The 17,503-nt window shown below is 43.2% G+C and overlaps 1 protein-coding gene across 3 annotated transcripts; it reads left to right on the top strand.

Moving 5' to 3' along the window:
* The first annotated feature begins 3,884 nt into the window (after window positions 1-3,884).
* LOC106563140 (uncharacterized) lies at window positions 3,885-17,270 on the top strand. 3 transcript variants are annotated; one of them, XM_014128397.3, is made up of 8 exons: window positions 3,885-4,057; window positions 4,626-4,701; window positions 5,017-5,207; window positions 6,830-6,988; window positions 8,608-8,766; window positions 14,290-14,427; window positions 14,803-14,895; window positions 15,205-17,270. In XM_014128397.3, exons 1-8 carry the CDS (start codon window positions 4,043-4,045, stop codon window positions 15,679-15,681), a joined length of 1,308 nt encoding a protein of 435 aa, XP_013983872.1. In that variant the 5' UTR covers window positions 3,885-4,042; the 3' UTR covers window positions 15,682-17,270. The 3 variants fall into 3 exon arrangements, with proteins under 3 accessions (XP_013983872.1, XP_013983871.1, XP_013983873.1); XM_014128396.3 differs by having other exon boundaries at window positions 4,626-4,824; XM_014128398.3 differs by lacking the exon at window positions 6,830-6,988 and having other exon boundaries at window positions 4,626-4,824.
* Window positions 17,271-17,503: the final 233 nt, after the last annotated feature.

Raw genomic sequence — 17,503 nt, 5'->3', positions numbered from 1 at the left:
AAAACATTAGATTATGTCAGCAGAGTACCAAGCCAGAAATAATCAGACACCCATTTTTCAAGCCAGCATATAATGTCACCAAAACCCAGAAGACAGCTAAATGCAGCACTCACCTTTGATGATCTTCATCAGATGACAACCCTAGGACATTATGTTATACAATACATGCATGTTTTGTTCAATCAAGTTCATATTTATATCAAAAACCAGCTTTTTACATTAGCATGTGACGTTCAGAACTAGCAAACTTCCGGGGAATTCGCTAACATTTTACTAAATTACTCACGATAAACGTTCACAAAAAGCATAACAATTATTTTAAGAATTATAGATACAGACCTCCTCTATGCACTCGATATGTCAATACTGCCCCCTAGCCATAACAGGTTAAGAGCTTTCACAATGTAGATATCAGATGTACATATAAATGGTGATTATGATTAAATGATTAAATATGAAACTATTTGTGAAAAGATAACAATGTGATTTTAGCCTTCTAAATTAGATAACTGTTGTCATATAAAGTTTTACCCAGTCAGTAACCACGGCCACTTAAGCACAGACATTATGCCAAAAGGATGGAACGACCCTTTTCCCAGTGTATAAAATGACTGCTAACGAAATTTACATTGGACCAGAAAGCGTGGAGCGGTGGCTACATGTTGAAATGGCTTGAAGCTACAATACCAGTATACGTGTAGCGCGAGCTGAATACATTGAAATGGTTGCAATTTAAATACAGACCAGCGTGACCGACAGCATGAGCTGAATGTTACGAAATGGTAAGACCCTCTGAAACTCGACGAGTGAAGAAGGCAAAGACTAAACCAAACATTCTCAGTCTGCAGCTGGTTAATGTAAAGTAGTCTAGAACTTTGACCAAAGACACAAGGAAGATCTCAGCAAATGACCATGGGTACATTTCTGATGTATGCATTCTAACGAACACTTCCAGAATAAAGAAAGTCTACTACTACAACTACAAAGGACATTGTGACCTCTGGTGGACAAACCAGAAACTTCAGTCTAACTGACTCCCCATTGACGGGCCGGGCGATTTCAACAGAGAGACGACAAAGACATACAAGCGTAAATATGGGTTTCATATCTAAATCCAAATGAGTGGTTGTTAGGGTGCTAAATATCCATATTTATGATGACAGTATTATTCAACTGTATGTACGATAGTTGAATTCCTTTGTCTCTCCTTCCACTCTTTCTTTCCCTACCCCTTCCATTGTGTAACAAGCCGTCATATCGGGTTAGTCCACTAGGGGCTTTTCATTGCATTATGTTAGTAATCAATTCAACCTAAACTGTGTGTGTTTATAATAATAATAATTAAACATAGTTAATTGATTTGATAAAATTGCCGTCATCACATTAACGGTAGTCACGTCACAACAGCACATTACGATGCATTCCATGTCTGAAATATGCTGTATAAATAAAGCTTGGTTTGATTTGATTTGATTAGACACATTTTTAGGTCTTGCCATAGATTTTCAAGTAGGTTTAAGTCAAAACAGTAACTCGGCCACTCAGGACCATTCACTGTCTTCATGGTAAGCAACTCCAGTGTAGATTTGGCCTTGTGTTTTAGGTTATTGTGCTACTGAAAGATTAAGTAATCTCCCAGTGTCTGGAGGAAAGCAGACTGAGCAAGTTTTCCTCTAGGATTTTGCCTGTGCTTAGCTCCATTCCGTTTCTTTTTATCCTTAAAAAACTCCCCTGTCCTTAACAATTGCAATACCCATAACATGATGCAGCCACCACTATGCTTGAAAATATGGAGAGTGATATTCAGTAATATGTTGCGTTGGAGTTGCCCCAAACATATCACTTGGTATTCAGGACAAAAAGTTAATTTCTTTGCCACATTTTTCCAGTATTACTTTAGTGCCTTGTTGCAAACGTGATGCATGTTTTGGAATATTTGGATTCCTTCTTTTCACCTCTGTCAGTTAGGTTAGTATTGTGGAGTAACTACAATGTTGTTGATCCATCCTCAGTTTTTTACTATCTCAGCCATTGAACTCTATAACTGTTTTAAAGTCACCATTTGCCTCATGGTGATATCCCTAAACAGTTTTCTTCCTCTGAGTTAGGAAGGTTTCTTCCTCTGAGTTAGGAAGGATGCCTGTAGCTTTGTAGTGACTGGGTGTATTGATACACCATCCAAAGTGTAATTAATAACTTCATCATGCTCAAAGGGCTATTCAGTGTCTGCTTTCGTATTTATTAATCCATCTACCAATAGGTGTCCTTCTTTGTGAGGCGTTGGAAAACCTCCATGGTCTTTGTGGTTGAATCTGTGTTTGAAGTTCACTGCTCAACTGAGGGACCTTACAGATAATTGCATGTATGGGGTACAGAGATGAGGTAGTCCACTGTGTTCTTGGGGACCTTCAATGCTAAAGACTCTCAGACCATGACAAATACGATTCTCTGGTATGATGAAACCAAGATTGAACTCTTTGGCCTGAATGCCAAGTGTCACGTTTGGAGGAATCCTGGCACCATCCCTTCGGTGAAGCATGGTGGTGGCAGCATCAATTTAAGAACAGACTATCTGCCAACGCTCTGAACTGATGAATGCCCAGAGGACACTCTGAGCACACTCCAGAGTGAATTTACAAACGCACCCTTAGCCAGTGAATCAGGCTGTCTCCATGGTAACGAGATACTCTTTTTACCATACGTGCCTTCAAACTACCATAAAATCCCTTAAATATGCCCTTACATACAAAATATTTAAAACAATTCCGTTTTGTAGACTTTACCCTTTGCCAAAGTTGTAAAAAAATGACATTGTTTAGAAAGAGTGCAAGGGCAAATTGAGTTATTGCACACCTGCAATTCACAGCGTAGGAGTTCCCTAACAGAAATATGCAAATAAATGCTAGAATGTGCCAATAGGATCTCTCTAGCTTGCTTGTTCTGCCCACTATGACTAATTTGCTCCCATTGGAAATGACAGGCTCTGGTCTATCTTTTCTTAGTTATAAAAATCTTAGGTAATACCTTAAATTATGCGCTTACCTAAGGAAATGTTTTAGTGGCTCTATGCAACAACCTTAAACAATTCCCTTAGGTAAGGGACCAATATTCCTTCTGAAAGTCAAGCATGTCCTATTTCTGATAGAATGCTTATTTTTTTGAAGATATACTTTTCCCCCTCAAATGTTATGAGGCCCAAAAGGCACAATAAGATAGGAAATACCCAGTTAGCAAAACCAATTGGGAATCTCCCCATGCCTTCTTTAGTCACAGCAGATCTGGTCCTCTGGGAGGCTTCTCTTGCTATTGAATTTGAGTTATTATTAGTGTGTTTAATATGCATCTTAGGTAGCCTAGTGGTTAGAGGGTTGGGCCTATAACGGAAGGGTTGCTGGATTGAATCCCCGAGCTGACAAGGTAAAAATCTGTCTTTCTGCCCCTGAGCAAGGCAGTTAACCCACTGTTCCCCAGGCGTGGAAGACGTGGATGTTGATTTAACGCACCTCTCTGATTCAGAGGGGTTGGGTTAAATGCGGAAGACACATTTCAGTTGAAGGCATTCAGTTGTACAACTGACTAGGTAACCCCCTTTAACATAAAACATGTAGCTAGTATAATTCGAATGACTTTTTATTGTTTTAAAAAACGACTCTATGTTGACTTAAGCGTGTACATGTACAAGTGCGCACCAACACGGGAATGGGGAGTGGGTGGTATTTTGGGTGGGGGTGATGGGAGTAGTGAGGTTTGTAGGGATTTGTTTTATTTTATTTGAAATTCAGGGTTAGTTTAGAGAATATAGGGGTGTAGATAGGTCCTGCCCGACCTTACACTCCAGTACAGTAGGTGGCGTTATATCCACATTTCAGTTGGTTGCAATTCGCCAATAAAACATGAAGAAGTTATAGTGCGCACGGATGACGAATCACACGCGATTTGGTTCGCTTGTTTGAATAAAATAAATTAACCGGTAACTTAATTTTTTTTGCTGCATGTGTTTGAACCATTGGTTTGAAGAAACGTACCAGTTTCAGCAGATAACATGTCGGCTTTTATTGTAAGTTTCTTGCTTGATCAGTCACATTTCTTAAGCGTCTGCTGAGTCCTGAAGGCCATGGATGGACGGACAGTCTTGTTTACAGTTAGCTAACTTAACTAACTGGGACTGCTGATTGCATGCTAACCAGCGCCTGTAATGTTGTGCATTAGTAAGCTATTTAATGGCCAAACAAATGCTATTAAGTGGTCTGCACTGTAACTAGTTAGGTAAGTTAATTATGTTCTGCCCAAATGGCTACTATGAACTTGTGTGGAAACTTGGATGTGAGGGGATAGGCTCGGTAGTTTATTTCATGCATGTTTGTCCGTACTATAAGTGTAACGCACATATTTACCAGTAGTCGAAAACATAATATACTAGCGAAATCATGGTTAGTGCAAGTTACGGAGTATTATTGTTGTCAACATTAGAGTTAGCTCAGTATGTTACTAATGACAAAAGTATATACTAACTACAGACAGTAAATGGCCTATATTGTTAATGACGTAAGGATTAACTTGCTGCAGCGACAGTCACCCTCACACAGTCTAGCCCGAATTGACCTCCTTGCCCTGCTGTGTTTCAGGCCCACCCTTCTGTAAGGATCAGGGGTACAGAGCACACCTACAACCCAGTGCTATGTCAGGATGACAACTGCTCAGGCAAGGACAAGGGCACACATACGCACTGCCCTTTCTGCACTGTGGCTGAGGCCTATCAGGACCCTGTCATCTTACTGGCTCACTACCGTATCAAACATGTTGACAAGGGCATTGACTTTGCTGGTGAGAGGCACCTATACAAAACAAGGGAGTACACATAAGATGATAGATTCAGTGGTAGTATGACTTTGCCAAAATGTTTCAGTGAGATCTTTCACTTAAAATGTATATTTATTTATTGGTAAAAAAACAACAACAAAAAACACCCTATAACATTATAACAAGGTTTTTGTCCTCCACTCTACTCCCCTTCAGGCCTAATAGTGCTTCGATGCTGCAACCATTGTGAGATTGTGGGCACCATCAAAGGAGAGAAGAGGTTCAAGGGAGCCCACTGGCACTGCTACCGCTGCCGAAACGGCTTCAACCGCAGAGATGAGGCTATTAAACACTATAAGACCCACTTCCGGAACCCTCACACTACCTTCCAGATACAGGTCACACAGGTACTGGCACGAAACCACTGTAATAATACAGTGCCTTCAGGTGGTCTTCATACCGCGTAACTTATTCCATATTTTGTAGTTGCAGCCTGATTTCAAAATGGATTAAATATGTATTATTTCTTACCCATCTACACACAATAACCCATAATGACAAAGTGAAAACATGGTTTTAGAAATGTTTGCAAATATATTGAAAATGAAATACAGAATTATCTAATTTACTTTAAGTATTCACACCCCTTTGCTGTGACATTCCAAATTGAGCTATGCCATGAAGTCCAAGGAACTGTATGTAGATCTCTGAGAGAGAATTGTGATGAGTTGTGTATATATATGAGGAGAAGGGTATAAAAACATTTCTAGAGTGTTGGAAAGTTTCCAAGAGCACAATGGTCTCCATCATTGGGAAATATGAACCTGGCCGTCCGACCAAACTGAGCAACCGAGCAAGAAGGACCTTGGTCAGGGAGGTGACCAAGAACCCAATGACCACTGACAAAATGGGAGAACCTGCCAGAAGGACAACACTCTACAGCACTTCACCAATCTGGGCTTTATGGGAGAGTGGAAAGATGTAAAAGACTCAGATCATAAGGCAGAAGTTTCTGTGGTCTGATTAGACAAAAGAAATTACTCTTTGGCCTGAACGCAAAGCGGAAACTTTTAAAAAAACAAACAAAAAAAAAAAACATGTTTTTACTCCAGATACACTTATACAAACAACAACTTACAGAGACGCACACAATGACTACATCTCATCTGCCCAGATCTGCATACTCACACCTCCATCCCTAGTGCATTATTCTTGGCAGCATCATGCTATGGGGATGCTTTTCAGCAGCAGGGACTGGGAGACTGGTAAGGATAGAGGGAACAATGAATGGAGCCAAATACAGGCAAATCCTTGATGAGAACCTGCTTCAGAGTGCAAACGACCTTAAACTGGGATGACAATTTATGTACCAACAGGACAATGACCCAAAGCAACGCTGGAATGGCTTCAGAACGAGAATGTGAAAGTCAATGAATGACCCAGCCAAAGCCCAGACTTGAATCCCATTAAAAATCTGTGGATAGACTTGAAGATTGCTGTTCACCGCCTCTCCCCATCTAACATAACAGGGCTTGACAAAATCTGCAAGGAAGAATGGGAGAAAATCCCCAAATCCAGATGTGCAAAGCTGACACAGACATACCCAAGACGACTAAAAGCTGTACTAGCCGCCAAAGGTGCTTCTACAAAGTATTGACTCAGGCTAGTGAATACTTATGTAAATTAGATTTCTGTATTTCATTCTCAAAAAATGTGTGACCTTTTCTAAAAACATGTTTTCACTTTGTCATTATGGGGTATTGTGTGCAGATGGTTGAGAAGAAAAATCGTTCTTACAGATCTGAGAGAGAATTGTGATGAGTTGTATAGGCTGTAACAACAATGTGGCATAAGTCAAGGGTCATGAATACTTTCTGAAGGCACTGTTCTCCATTTGAACACTGTGAGCATGATATATGCAAGCACAGTACCCTCTGTGCCATAGGTAAACTCTCAGCAGAGACCTTAAAGTACTTACCAATGGCAGTCTATATTCTGTCCATTCACAATCTCCTTTCTCGGCTTTCAGGAGGTGAATAGCCGTCAGTATTATGACCAGAATCCGGAGGCCCACCCTAAAGCCTATGGAGGGCTGGACGTGTGTTCTGGGGCAGCGGGGGGCACAGTGGGGACCATCGTGGCCCAGCCAGTCCTCAACACTGAGGCCCTTCTCACTGTCGAACGCAAGGTTTCATATACAGTGCATTCGGAAAGTATTCAGACACCTTGCCTTTTTTCCACATTTTGTTACGTTAGTCTTATTCTAAAATGGATTAAAAAAAAATTCCCCCCCCTGATCAAAAATGTTTTGCAAATTGAAATAAATAAATAAAATGACATTTACATAAGCATTCAGACCCTTTACTCAGTACTTTGTTGAAGCACCTTTGGCAGCAATTACAACTAGTCTTCTTGGGTAGCAGGGTAGCCTAGTGGTTAGAGCATTGGGGTAGTAACCGAAAGGTTGTAAGTTTGAATCCCCGAGCTGACAAGGTAAAAATCTGTCCTTCTGCCCCTGAACAAGGCAGTTAACCCACTGTTCCTAGGCTGTCATTGAAAATAAGAATTTGTTCTTAACTGACTTGCCTAGTTAAATAAAGGTAAAATATTTTTTTTAAGTATGACGCTACAAGCTTGGCACACCTGTATTTGGGGAGTTTCTACCATTTCTTCTCTGCAGGTCTTAAGGTTTGTCAGGTTGGATGGGGAGCGTTGCTGCACAGCTATTTTCAGGTTTATCCCGAGATGTTCGATCGGGTTCAAGTCCGGGCTCTGGCTGGGCCACTCTAGGACATTCAGAGACATGTCCCGAAGCCACTCCGGCATTGTCTTGTGTTGTCCTTCTGGAAGGTTCTCCCATCTCCACAGAATATCTCTGGAGCTCTGTCACAGTGGCCATCTGGTTCTTGGTCACCTCCCTGACCAAGGTCATTCTCCCCCGATTGCTCAGTTTGGCCGGGCGGCCAGCCCTAGGAAGAGTCTTGGTTGCGCCAAACTTCTTCCATTTTAAGAACAATGGCGGCCACTGTTCTTGGGGACCTTCAATGCTGCAGAGATCTTTTTGGTACCCTTCCCCAAATCTGTGCCTTGAGACAATCCTGTCTTGGAGCTCTATGAACAATTCCTTTGACCTCATGGCTTGGTTTTTGCTCTGACAAGCACTGTCAACTTTGGGACCTTTTTATATAGACAGGTGTGTGTGCCTTTCCAAATCATGTCCAATCAATTGAATTTACCACAGGTGGACTCCATTTAAATTGTAGAAACATCTCAAGGATGATCAATAGAAACAGGATGCACTTGAGCTCAATTGAGTCTCATAGCAAAGGGTCTGAATACTTATGTAAATAAGGTATCTGTTCTTTTTAATACGTTTACAAAAATGTCTCAACCTGTTTTTGCTCTGTCATTGTATTGTGTGTAGATTGATGAGGAAAAATATCTATTTAATCCATTTTAGAATAAGGCTGTGATGTGAAAAAAAAGGGAAGGGGTCTGAATACTTTCTGAAAGCATTGTATGTCTCATTTATGGTGGGAAAATGTGGAGAGAGTGCGGCGGGTTGAAGTTGTGCCGTGTGCACCGTTTAGTACGTACTAGTGTGTGGGTGGGAGATGTGTTCATGTTGTAGTATGCAACGTGTGTTACATGGCCTGTTGCTTGTGCTACCAAAGTTCTTATTGGTGCCGCTGAATTTTCTACAGCGCTAGTGCCACCGGTGCTAGAAAGGGTCACCTTGAGCCCAGCACAGGAGGTGTATGTGTCAAGTAACTTATGTCTGGTGATTGGTGCCTGCTCTGGTTGAAGGACAGTAGCATGAACAACAGGATCTTAGTGGTGGGCGAAGGGGAGGTGGGGCCTTCCCAGCATACCCTGGACCGGACCCAGACACTTGTTCTCATGGACCCTGATGGACAAGGGGGCAACCTTATCTACGAGGAGGCGGCCAGCATTATCGCCGAACAGGTAACCGCATTCACTTTTTTAGTGTAGGCAGTTTCTGCTATAGTATCATTTTCTTGAAGGATTGAGTGCTCTGGGTTGTCTGCATTGAGCTGTATGTTTGCTAATATCGTACCCAGGGGTCTAAAGTGCGACCATTGTGGTCACACATGTGCCTAAATATTTTGCTGTGGGACCTGGATTTTTATTTTGGCAGCACCAGTGTGACTAGAATAATTGTTGAATAATAGTCACCCAGAATAATTGTTATTAGTGGCTTGTGTCCATTTTTATATCGAGCAATTTTTCACTTCCTCTCTAGTGAATTTGTGCATGAGGCAGAAATAATGCGACTCAAGTCTCACCATCAGCTGGAAAACTGTTCCCTTTTAGTTCACGTTCAGTGATGGTGAGAGGCGGACCCTCTGCTGCTCTCTCTCTACCTCCTCTGAAACTGACCATCAGATGCAGGCACCATCAGTCCAGTAAAATAAAAAGCTAATAATTTTAATTTATTCTCACCCAGCTGTGCTTCACAAGTAATACAACAACTGATCTATTATAGGGCCCTATAAAATCTGCGTTGCGGCGATTGCGGACGGAATCGAGACATCAACAATATTTCAAAATGTATTGAACTTAGTAGGAAATCAACTAAATGTATTGAAGTTATTAGAACACTTATTAATTTGTGCAAGATTGTCATAAGACATGAACAAAATGCATCAGTGATTCATATTGTCCTTCAACTTTCTGAAGAGGCAACACACAGGAATGCCCCTGTCTGTGTATGCGTGTTAGTGTACCATTTTGTGTAGCCATTCGAGATGAGGGCCTGCCCGCCGATTTGGCGGTAGATTGACGAGGGCGGCATTTTCCGAGCTAAACTGACCAAGATGCACCTCCAACACCATAAAACCTCAAGTCGGCCCAAAAACAATGACAATTTCTCTCAACCAGTGGCATGTGGGCTTTTTAGGTGAGCTCTGATGCTGCTCTGTGATGAACAGCGCCCACTTTGTCAAAGGCAGGGGCACCAAATATTTAGCTTGTCCATTACCAGCGCGCCACTCCAGGGTGCTGTTGGAGACTCATCGCTGCGGCTCATCACCCACGTTCCATCAGAAAATCATCTAACATAAATCATGCCGTAGATCGAGTGTGTGGCCTTTTCTATAGCCTACAGGGTGGCGATAAAATGTATGATCGTGTAATGAGACGGACACTTTTTGCATCACGCACTTTCTCCGATCAAATAGCCTAACCTAAATGGCGCCCAATCAAATAAAAAATGCGCTGACATGTTAACACCATATCCTAAAAACAGGACGGGTCAAAGTAAAATGGGTAATATGCAATGGACAATCAGGATACTCGCAACTGCTGTCCAGGAGTTTCACCCTGTCGACTAAATTGTCATGATCAGTGGTTAAGTTTGTATACGTATATTTTTTACGAGCTGATCACATCGAAAATGAAAATAGCCTACTGCATTTTCCGTTGTTTAAACACATTGCAATGAGAGTCAATAGGCTCAGGATAACTCCTGATGAAGTTGGATGGCTGATATTCAGAGCTTAAAGCTGCAAAATGTACATTGTTGGGCAACCTGACCAAATTCACAGAAATGTGAGTTATAGATCTCATTGAAAGAAAGTCTAAAAAGCAATAGAAATCAAATTTTATTGCTCACATACACGTTTAGCAGATGTTATTGCAGGTATAGTGAAATGCTTGTTTCTAGTTCCAACAGTGCAGTAATATCTAACAATACACACAAACCTAAAAGTAAAAGAATGGAGTTAAGGAATATATAAATATTAGGATGAGCAATGTCGGAGTGGCATAGACTAAAATACTATGGATGTATGGATGTGTGGATGTGTGTGTGTATGTATAGATATGTGTGGTGTGTGTGTGTGGTGTGTGTGTGTGTGTGTGTGTGTGTATATATATGTGTGTGTGAAAGCAAAAGCATGTTAACATTATTAAAGTGACTAGTGTTCACTTATTAAAGTGGCCAGTGATTTCAAGTCTATGTATATAGAGCAGCAGCCTCTAAGGTGCAGGGTTATGTAACCGGGTGGAAGCCGCCTAGTGATGGGTATTTAAGAGTCTGATGGCCTTGAGATAGAAGCTGTTTTTCAGTCTCTTGGTCCCAGCTTTGATGCATCTGTACTGACCTCACCTTCTGGATGATAGCGGGGTGAACAGGCAGTGGCTTGGGTGGTTGTTGTCCTTGATGATCTTTTTGGCCTTACTGTGACATCGGGTGCTGTAGATGTCCTGAAGGCAGTGATGTGTACACTGAGGAACTTTGAGTTTTCTACCTGCTCCACTGCGGTCCCGTCGATGTGGATAAGGGCGTGCTCCCTCTGCTGTTTCCTGAAGTCCACGATCAGCTCCTTTGTTTTGTTTACGTTGAGTGAGAGGTTATTTTCCTGACACCACTCTCCCAGGGCCCTCACCTCCTCCCTGTAGGCTGTCTCATCATTGTTGGTAATCAGGCCTACTACTGTTGTGTTGATGATTGAGTTGAACAGGGAGTACTGGAGGGGGCTGAACACGCACCCTTGTGGGGCCCCTGTGTTGAGAATCAGCGAACTGGTGTTGTTTCCTACCTTCCACCTGGGGGCGGAACGTCAGGAAGTCCAAGACCCAGGGCCCCGAGCTTAATGATGAGCTTGGAGGGTACTATGGTGTTGAATGCTGAGCTTTAGTCAATGAACAGAATTCTTACATAACTATTCCTCTTGTCCAGATGGGATAGGGCAGTGCGATGCGATTGAATCATCTGTGGATCTATTGAGATGGTAAGCAAATTGAAGTGCGTCTAGGGTGTCAGGTAAGGTAGAGGTGATATGATCCTTATTAACTAGCCTCTCAAAGCACTTCATGATGACAGAAGTGAGTGCTACAGGGCTATAGTCATTTAGTTCAGTTACCTTTGCTTTCTTGGGTACAGGAACAATGGTGGACATCGTGAAGCAAGTGGGTACAGCAGACTGGGATAGGGAGAGATTGAATATGTCCGTAAACACTCCAGCCTGCTGGTCTGTGCATGCTCAGATGACGCGGCTAGGGATGCCGTCTGGGCCGGCAGCCTTGCGAGGGTTAACAAGCTTAAATGTCTTACTCACGTCTGCCATAGAGAAGGAGAGCCCACAGCATAGGTTTTAATAGAGACCATAGGGTACAACACCTCCTATACACTTCCTGATAAACTCAGTCACCGTATCCATGTATTTGTCAGTTATTCTCAGAGGCTACCTGGAACATATCCCAGTCCACGTGATCAAAACAATCTTAAAGTGTGGATTCCGATTGGCCAGACCAGCATTCAATAGTCGTTAGCACGGGTACTTCCTGTTTGAGTTTCTACCAATAGGAAGGGAGGAGCAAAATTGAGTCGTGATCAGATTTGCCGAAGGGACGGCGGGTGACGGCCTTGTAAGCATTTAAAAATGCTAAGTAGCAGTGGTCTGTTTTCTCATATCGAGTGCTACAGTCAATGTGTTAGTAGAACTTCGGTAGAATTTTCCTTAAATTTGCTTTGTTAATATCCTCAGCTACAATAAATGTGGCCTCAGGACATATGGTTTCCAGTTTGCATAAAGTCCAGTGAAGTTCTTTGAGGGCCGTCGTAGTCTGCTTGAGGGGGAATATACACGGCTGTGACTATAACCGAAGACAATTCTCTTGGGAGGTAATAGTGTCGGCATTTGATTGTGAGGTATTCTAGGTCGGGTGAACTAAAGGACTTGAGTTTCTGTATGTTATCACAATTACACCATGAGTCGTTAATTATGAAATATACACCCCGCCCTTCTACCCGGAGAGATGTTTATTCTGGGTTGGCGCGATGAACTGAGAATCCAGATGGCTGGACCGACTCCAACAGTATATCTGGAGAGAGCCATGTTTCCTTGAAACAGAGTATGTTACAATCCCTGATGTCTCTCTGGAAGGAGATTCTCACCCTCAGCTCGTCTAATTTATTATCCAGACACTGAACATTAGTGAGTAATATACTCAGAAGCGGTGGATGGTGTGCACTTTTTGCCTCAGTGGATTGATGTTAAAGGGATACTTCGGGATTTTGGCAATGAGTTTATCTACTTCCCCAGAGTCAGATGAACTCCTGGATACCATTTTTATGTCCACTATGTTAGAGGTAGTTTTGCAAGCCAATGCTAACTAGCGTTAGCGCAATGACTGAAAGTTAATGGGTATCTGCTAACATGCTAACACAGTAGAAAAAGGGCCTCATTGCCAAAATCCAGAAGTATCCCTTTAACTCTTTCTGCCAGTTCCAAAAAGCGTTTCGTGATTGGCGTGTTGGCCAAAGCTTAGGCTTACACACTAATGCGAGATGGCCCAAAAATAATGAGCGAAAAACCTCAATGTAGCCTATAGATTATACACTGTGGCCAGTTTATTAGGTACACTCATCTAGTTCCGGGTTGGACCCCCCTGTAGCCATGAAGCAATGCACCTGGTCAGCAACATTTGTTCAGATAATTTGTGCCATTAAAAAGTTATTCAATTGGTATCAAGGGACCTAACGTGTGCCAGGAAAACATTCCCCACACCATTATACCACCATCACTAGCCTGTACCGTTGACACCAGACAGAATGGGGCCATGCTGAATGGGGCCATGCTGCTTCTGACTCTGCCGTCAGCATGACTCAACGGGAACCGGGATTCATCGGACCAGGCAAAGTTTTTCCACTCCTCAGTTGTCCAGTGTTGATGATCGCGTGCCCACTGGAGCTGCTGCTTCTTGTTTTTAGCAGATAGGAGTGGAACCCGGTGTGGTCATCTGCTGCAATAGCCCATTCGTGACCAGGACCGACGAGTTGTGCGTTTCGAGATGCCGTTCTGCACACCGCTGTTGTACTATGCCGTTATTTGACTGTTTGTGGCCCGCCTGTTAGCTTGCACGATTCTTGCCATTTTCCTTCGACCTCTCATCAACCAGCTGTTTTCACCCACAGGACTGCCGCTGACTGGATGTTTTTTGTTTGTCGCACCATTCTCGGTAAACCCTAGAAACTGTTGTGCAGGAAAAGCCCAGGAGGTCGGCCGTTTCTGAGATACAGGAACCGGCGCGCCTGGCACCGACGATCATACCACGCTCAAAGTAGCTTAGGTCACTAGTTTTTCCCATTCTAACGTTCAGTCAATTAACTGAATGCCTCAATGCCTGTCTGCCTGCTTTATATAGCAAGCCACGGCACTGTCTGGAGGAGCGAACAATTTTGTGGACGGGGTAGCCACTGAGTGTAAATTGCACAAGAACTATACATTTCTGTATTTTTTCTTTTTTTAACCTGACAGTCACCCACCCGCTCTTCATCAACACAACCCTAAACCTGCCCATTCCTACAATATAAGCTTTATCTCAATCAAGCTAAAAGTCTCTTTTTCTGGGGCTCCTAAATTATATGATGTGCTAACTTTTTTTTAAGTTGGGAGCACCAGTGCTACCAATGAACATTGTTTAATTTAGAGCCCAGATTGTACCTATGGTTGTCTATTGCAGGGCAGGGAGGGCCTGGAGCAGGCCCTGCAGATGGAGCAGCATCTGCTGGAGCTCCACCAGCAGAACGAGACCCTGCAGCAGGAGAAGGACGCCATGGAGAAGAGGCTGAGGGCCGAGATCCAGAGACTTAAAGAACAGGTACATTGACAGGAGACGTGAAGGCTGAGATACTTAAAGACCACTGTCCTTATGTCAGGAGGCATCCCTGTGCGGTGCTTTTCTCTGGTCCCTCAATCACTGCAGACAGAGTAGTCGCGCTGTCTGATGTGAGAGTTTTTCCACCCTACCACTTTCCTGGCATTGCACTGACGTGTGTGTGACAGAGGGCTTAAATGCAAAATAAATCTGGAAATCAAAGGCTGTGAGTGGAAAATAAGACAATAAAAGACAAACTATTCAGATGTTTTACAATTTTCTCTAGATTATTTAATGTCCATTCCAACTTCTTTGTGTACTTCTGACGTGGCCATGTTGATGTGTCCCTCCCCTGTGCTGTGGCGTGGCGCCCCCCAGCTGGCCAGTGTGGTGCAGGCCAACGTCAAGATGTTTGAGGAGCTGAAGCTGTACCGCTCTGCAGAAAACAGCCAGCAGAGAATCGATCAGCTGGTGAGTGGAAGATTTTAACTGCTACTGTAGTGATGATCCTAAGTGTTTGTTGAATACTCTCAAGGCCACATGCCAGATGTGTAAAGCCCCTTAGAGCTATGCATTCTGTATGATTAGTTAAAATTCATGAGCTTTAATAGTATTCACGAGCTGGAATGTCAAAGGGCTTTATTGCCCACTGAAGCAAAGTGGTTTCTCATTTAAAAGGAGCCATCCTTTTGTAAACCCACTGAACATCACACATCATTGAGGCTCATTGGATGATCTAAGATAGTCTTTGACAGCTGATGTTTCCTGTCTGTCTCTCAGGTGAAGAGTTTGGAGAAGCAACACCGCACTCTCATCCACACCCAGCTAGCCTCCCTGAGGACAGAGCTACTGCGCCAGGCAGGAACCGCAGCATCCATCAACGGCCACTCGGAGCTCACCGTCAGCCTCATCGGTGAGGAGGCCACTTGCCCTGGGGAGATGACTCTCCTGAAGGAGGAACCAAGTGAAACAAGAGTAGAGGGGGAGGGAGGAGCATTGACCATGGTGGTTGTTCAGATGGGCCCTGACCCAGGGGACTTGGTATCAATATCGGGTGATGTATGTTTGGTGGCTGGGCAGGAGGCGGAATCATCGGTTCCTGAGCTGTACAGTGTTGACTCTGGGGCAGAGGGCTTCCAGAATTCTACTGAAGGCCTTGAAGACAAAGAGGGGGAGGAGCCATCTTTGTCAAGGAAACGCAGACCCAAAGAGGAACCAGGGGGAGAGAGCGAAGCCAAACTGCAGTGCATCTGTTGAAACCGTGCTCTTTGTTCAAATCAAATAGTTTTTGTCACATGCGGCGAGTACAACCTTACAGTGAAATGTTTACTTAGAAGCCCTTAACCAACAATGCAGTTTACAGAAAAATACCTAAAATATATTAATAAAAGTAACAAATAATTAAAGAGTAGCAGTAAAATAACAATAGCGAGGCTATATACAGTGGGTACCGGTACAGAGTCAGTGTGCGGGGGCACCGGTTAGTCGAGGTAATTGAGGTAATATGTACATGTAGGTAGAGTTGTTAGTGACTGCATAGACAGAAAGTAGCAGCAGCGTAAAAGAGAGAGGGGGGCAATGCAAATAGTCTGGGTAGCCATTTGATTAGATGTTCAGGAGTCTTACGGCTTGGGGGTAGAAGCGGTTTAGAAGTCTCTCGGACCAAGACTTGGCGCTCCGGTACCGCTTGCCGTGCGGTAGCAGAGGGAACAGTCTATGACTAGGGTGGCTGGGGACTTTGACAATTTTTAGGGCCTTCTTCTGACTCCGCCTGGTATAGAAGTCCTGGATGGCAGGAAGCTTGGCCCCAGTGATGCACTGGGCCGTACGCATTATCCTCTGTAGTGCCTTGCGGTCGGAGGCCGAGCAGTTGCCATACCAGGCAGTGATTCAACCCGTCAGGATGCACTCAATGGTGCAGCTGTAGAGCCTTTTGAGGATCTGAGGACCCATGCCAAATGTTTCAGTCTCCTGAGGGGGAATAGGTTTTGTCGTGCCCTCTTCACGACTGTCTTGGTGTGCTTGGACCATGTTAGCTTGTTGGTGTGCTCGGTCCTCCTTTTCCTGTAGTTCACGATCATCTCCTTTGTCTTGATCACGTCACGGGAGAGGTTGTTGTCCTGGCACCACACGGCCAGGTCGCATTACTCTATATCTCTCCTTTCTTTTCTTTCTTTCTTTCTTTTCTTTCTTTCTTTTTTTGCTTTTTTTTCCTGGCAGTACTTGGGAGTTTCTTTATGGGAGGGTACCTTTCCCACGAGGTGTTCTATAAGGCTGTCCAGACTGAGCCGGGCAGTGTGGGAAGAACAACTGAGAAACCACAGTCCCTAATGTGGCTGTGAAAGTCGAAGCATCCTTCACTCCCTGCAGGGTGTGAGCTGTACTTGCATGTAACGCTAAACCTAATGACTGACTGTTTACCAGTCTGCTCTGTTTTTAGAAGCTTCATGAAGGTCTACAGTGAATTTATTAAACATACCTATTCAAAGAAAATAACCATGTTTTTTTTGTTGTTCTGACTGTTCCAATGTTTTCATAAAGCTTGTTTGTTCAACTGTTTGTTCAACTGTTTGTTCAACTGTTTGTTCAATTGTTCTACTAAACATTGTATTTACAGACTGGCGGAAACTAACTAACCATCATCTGTCTTGACGAGACAGTCATGTCACACTATGCAATTGTAGTTTGTTGTTATACAATATGTTGCTTGTTAACTTGCATAAAATGTAGACCGTGCATTGCATTCAAATCAATGCTGCTACAACTGTACATTTCATGCCTATGAATTTGCCTTGTATGAGAAAATTACTAAACAAAGCTACTATGTAGTTTTCTGCTTACCAGTATTCATGCATTTATTTTTTACATCCCAAAGTTGTCGACATACCTTAGTGATTGTGACAAATGAAAAGCATTCCCTTTACATGAACTTATAGTTGCTGAATAATGAAAAGGAAATGGGATCCTTGGGATGTCACAACTCTGACGTCACCCCCTTGAAGTTGAAATGTAAAACAGTTAAGGGTAGGGGTTTAAGGTGGTGATGGGCATTCCGGCTCTTTTGGCTCCCAAACGGCTC

This window comes from Salmo salar, chromosome 11 (assembly GCF_965601325.2).
Source record: "Salmo salar chromosome 11, fSalSal1, whole genome shotgun sequence".
Classification (NCBI taxonomy): Eukaryota; Metazoa; Chordata; class Actinopteri; order Salmoniformes; family Salmonidae; genus Salmo; species Salmo salar.
The sequence above is the reverse complement of the archived record's forward strand: the minus strand, read 5'-3'. Positions and strand labels throughout refer to the sequence as shown.

Excerpts from the sequence above, each read along its gene's own strand:
- LOC106563140 (XM_014128396.3), top strand. Across the intron at positions 6,989-8,607 it reads TTCTCACTGTCGAACGCAAG|GACAGTAGCATGAACAACAG; the intron begins GTTTCATATACA and ends CTCTGGTTGAAG. Across the intron at positions 14,896-15,204 it reads AGCAGAGAATCGATCAGCTG|GTGAAGAGTTTGGAGAAGCA; the intron begins GTGAGTGGAAGA and ends TCTGTCTCTCAG.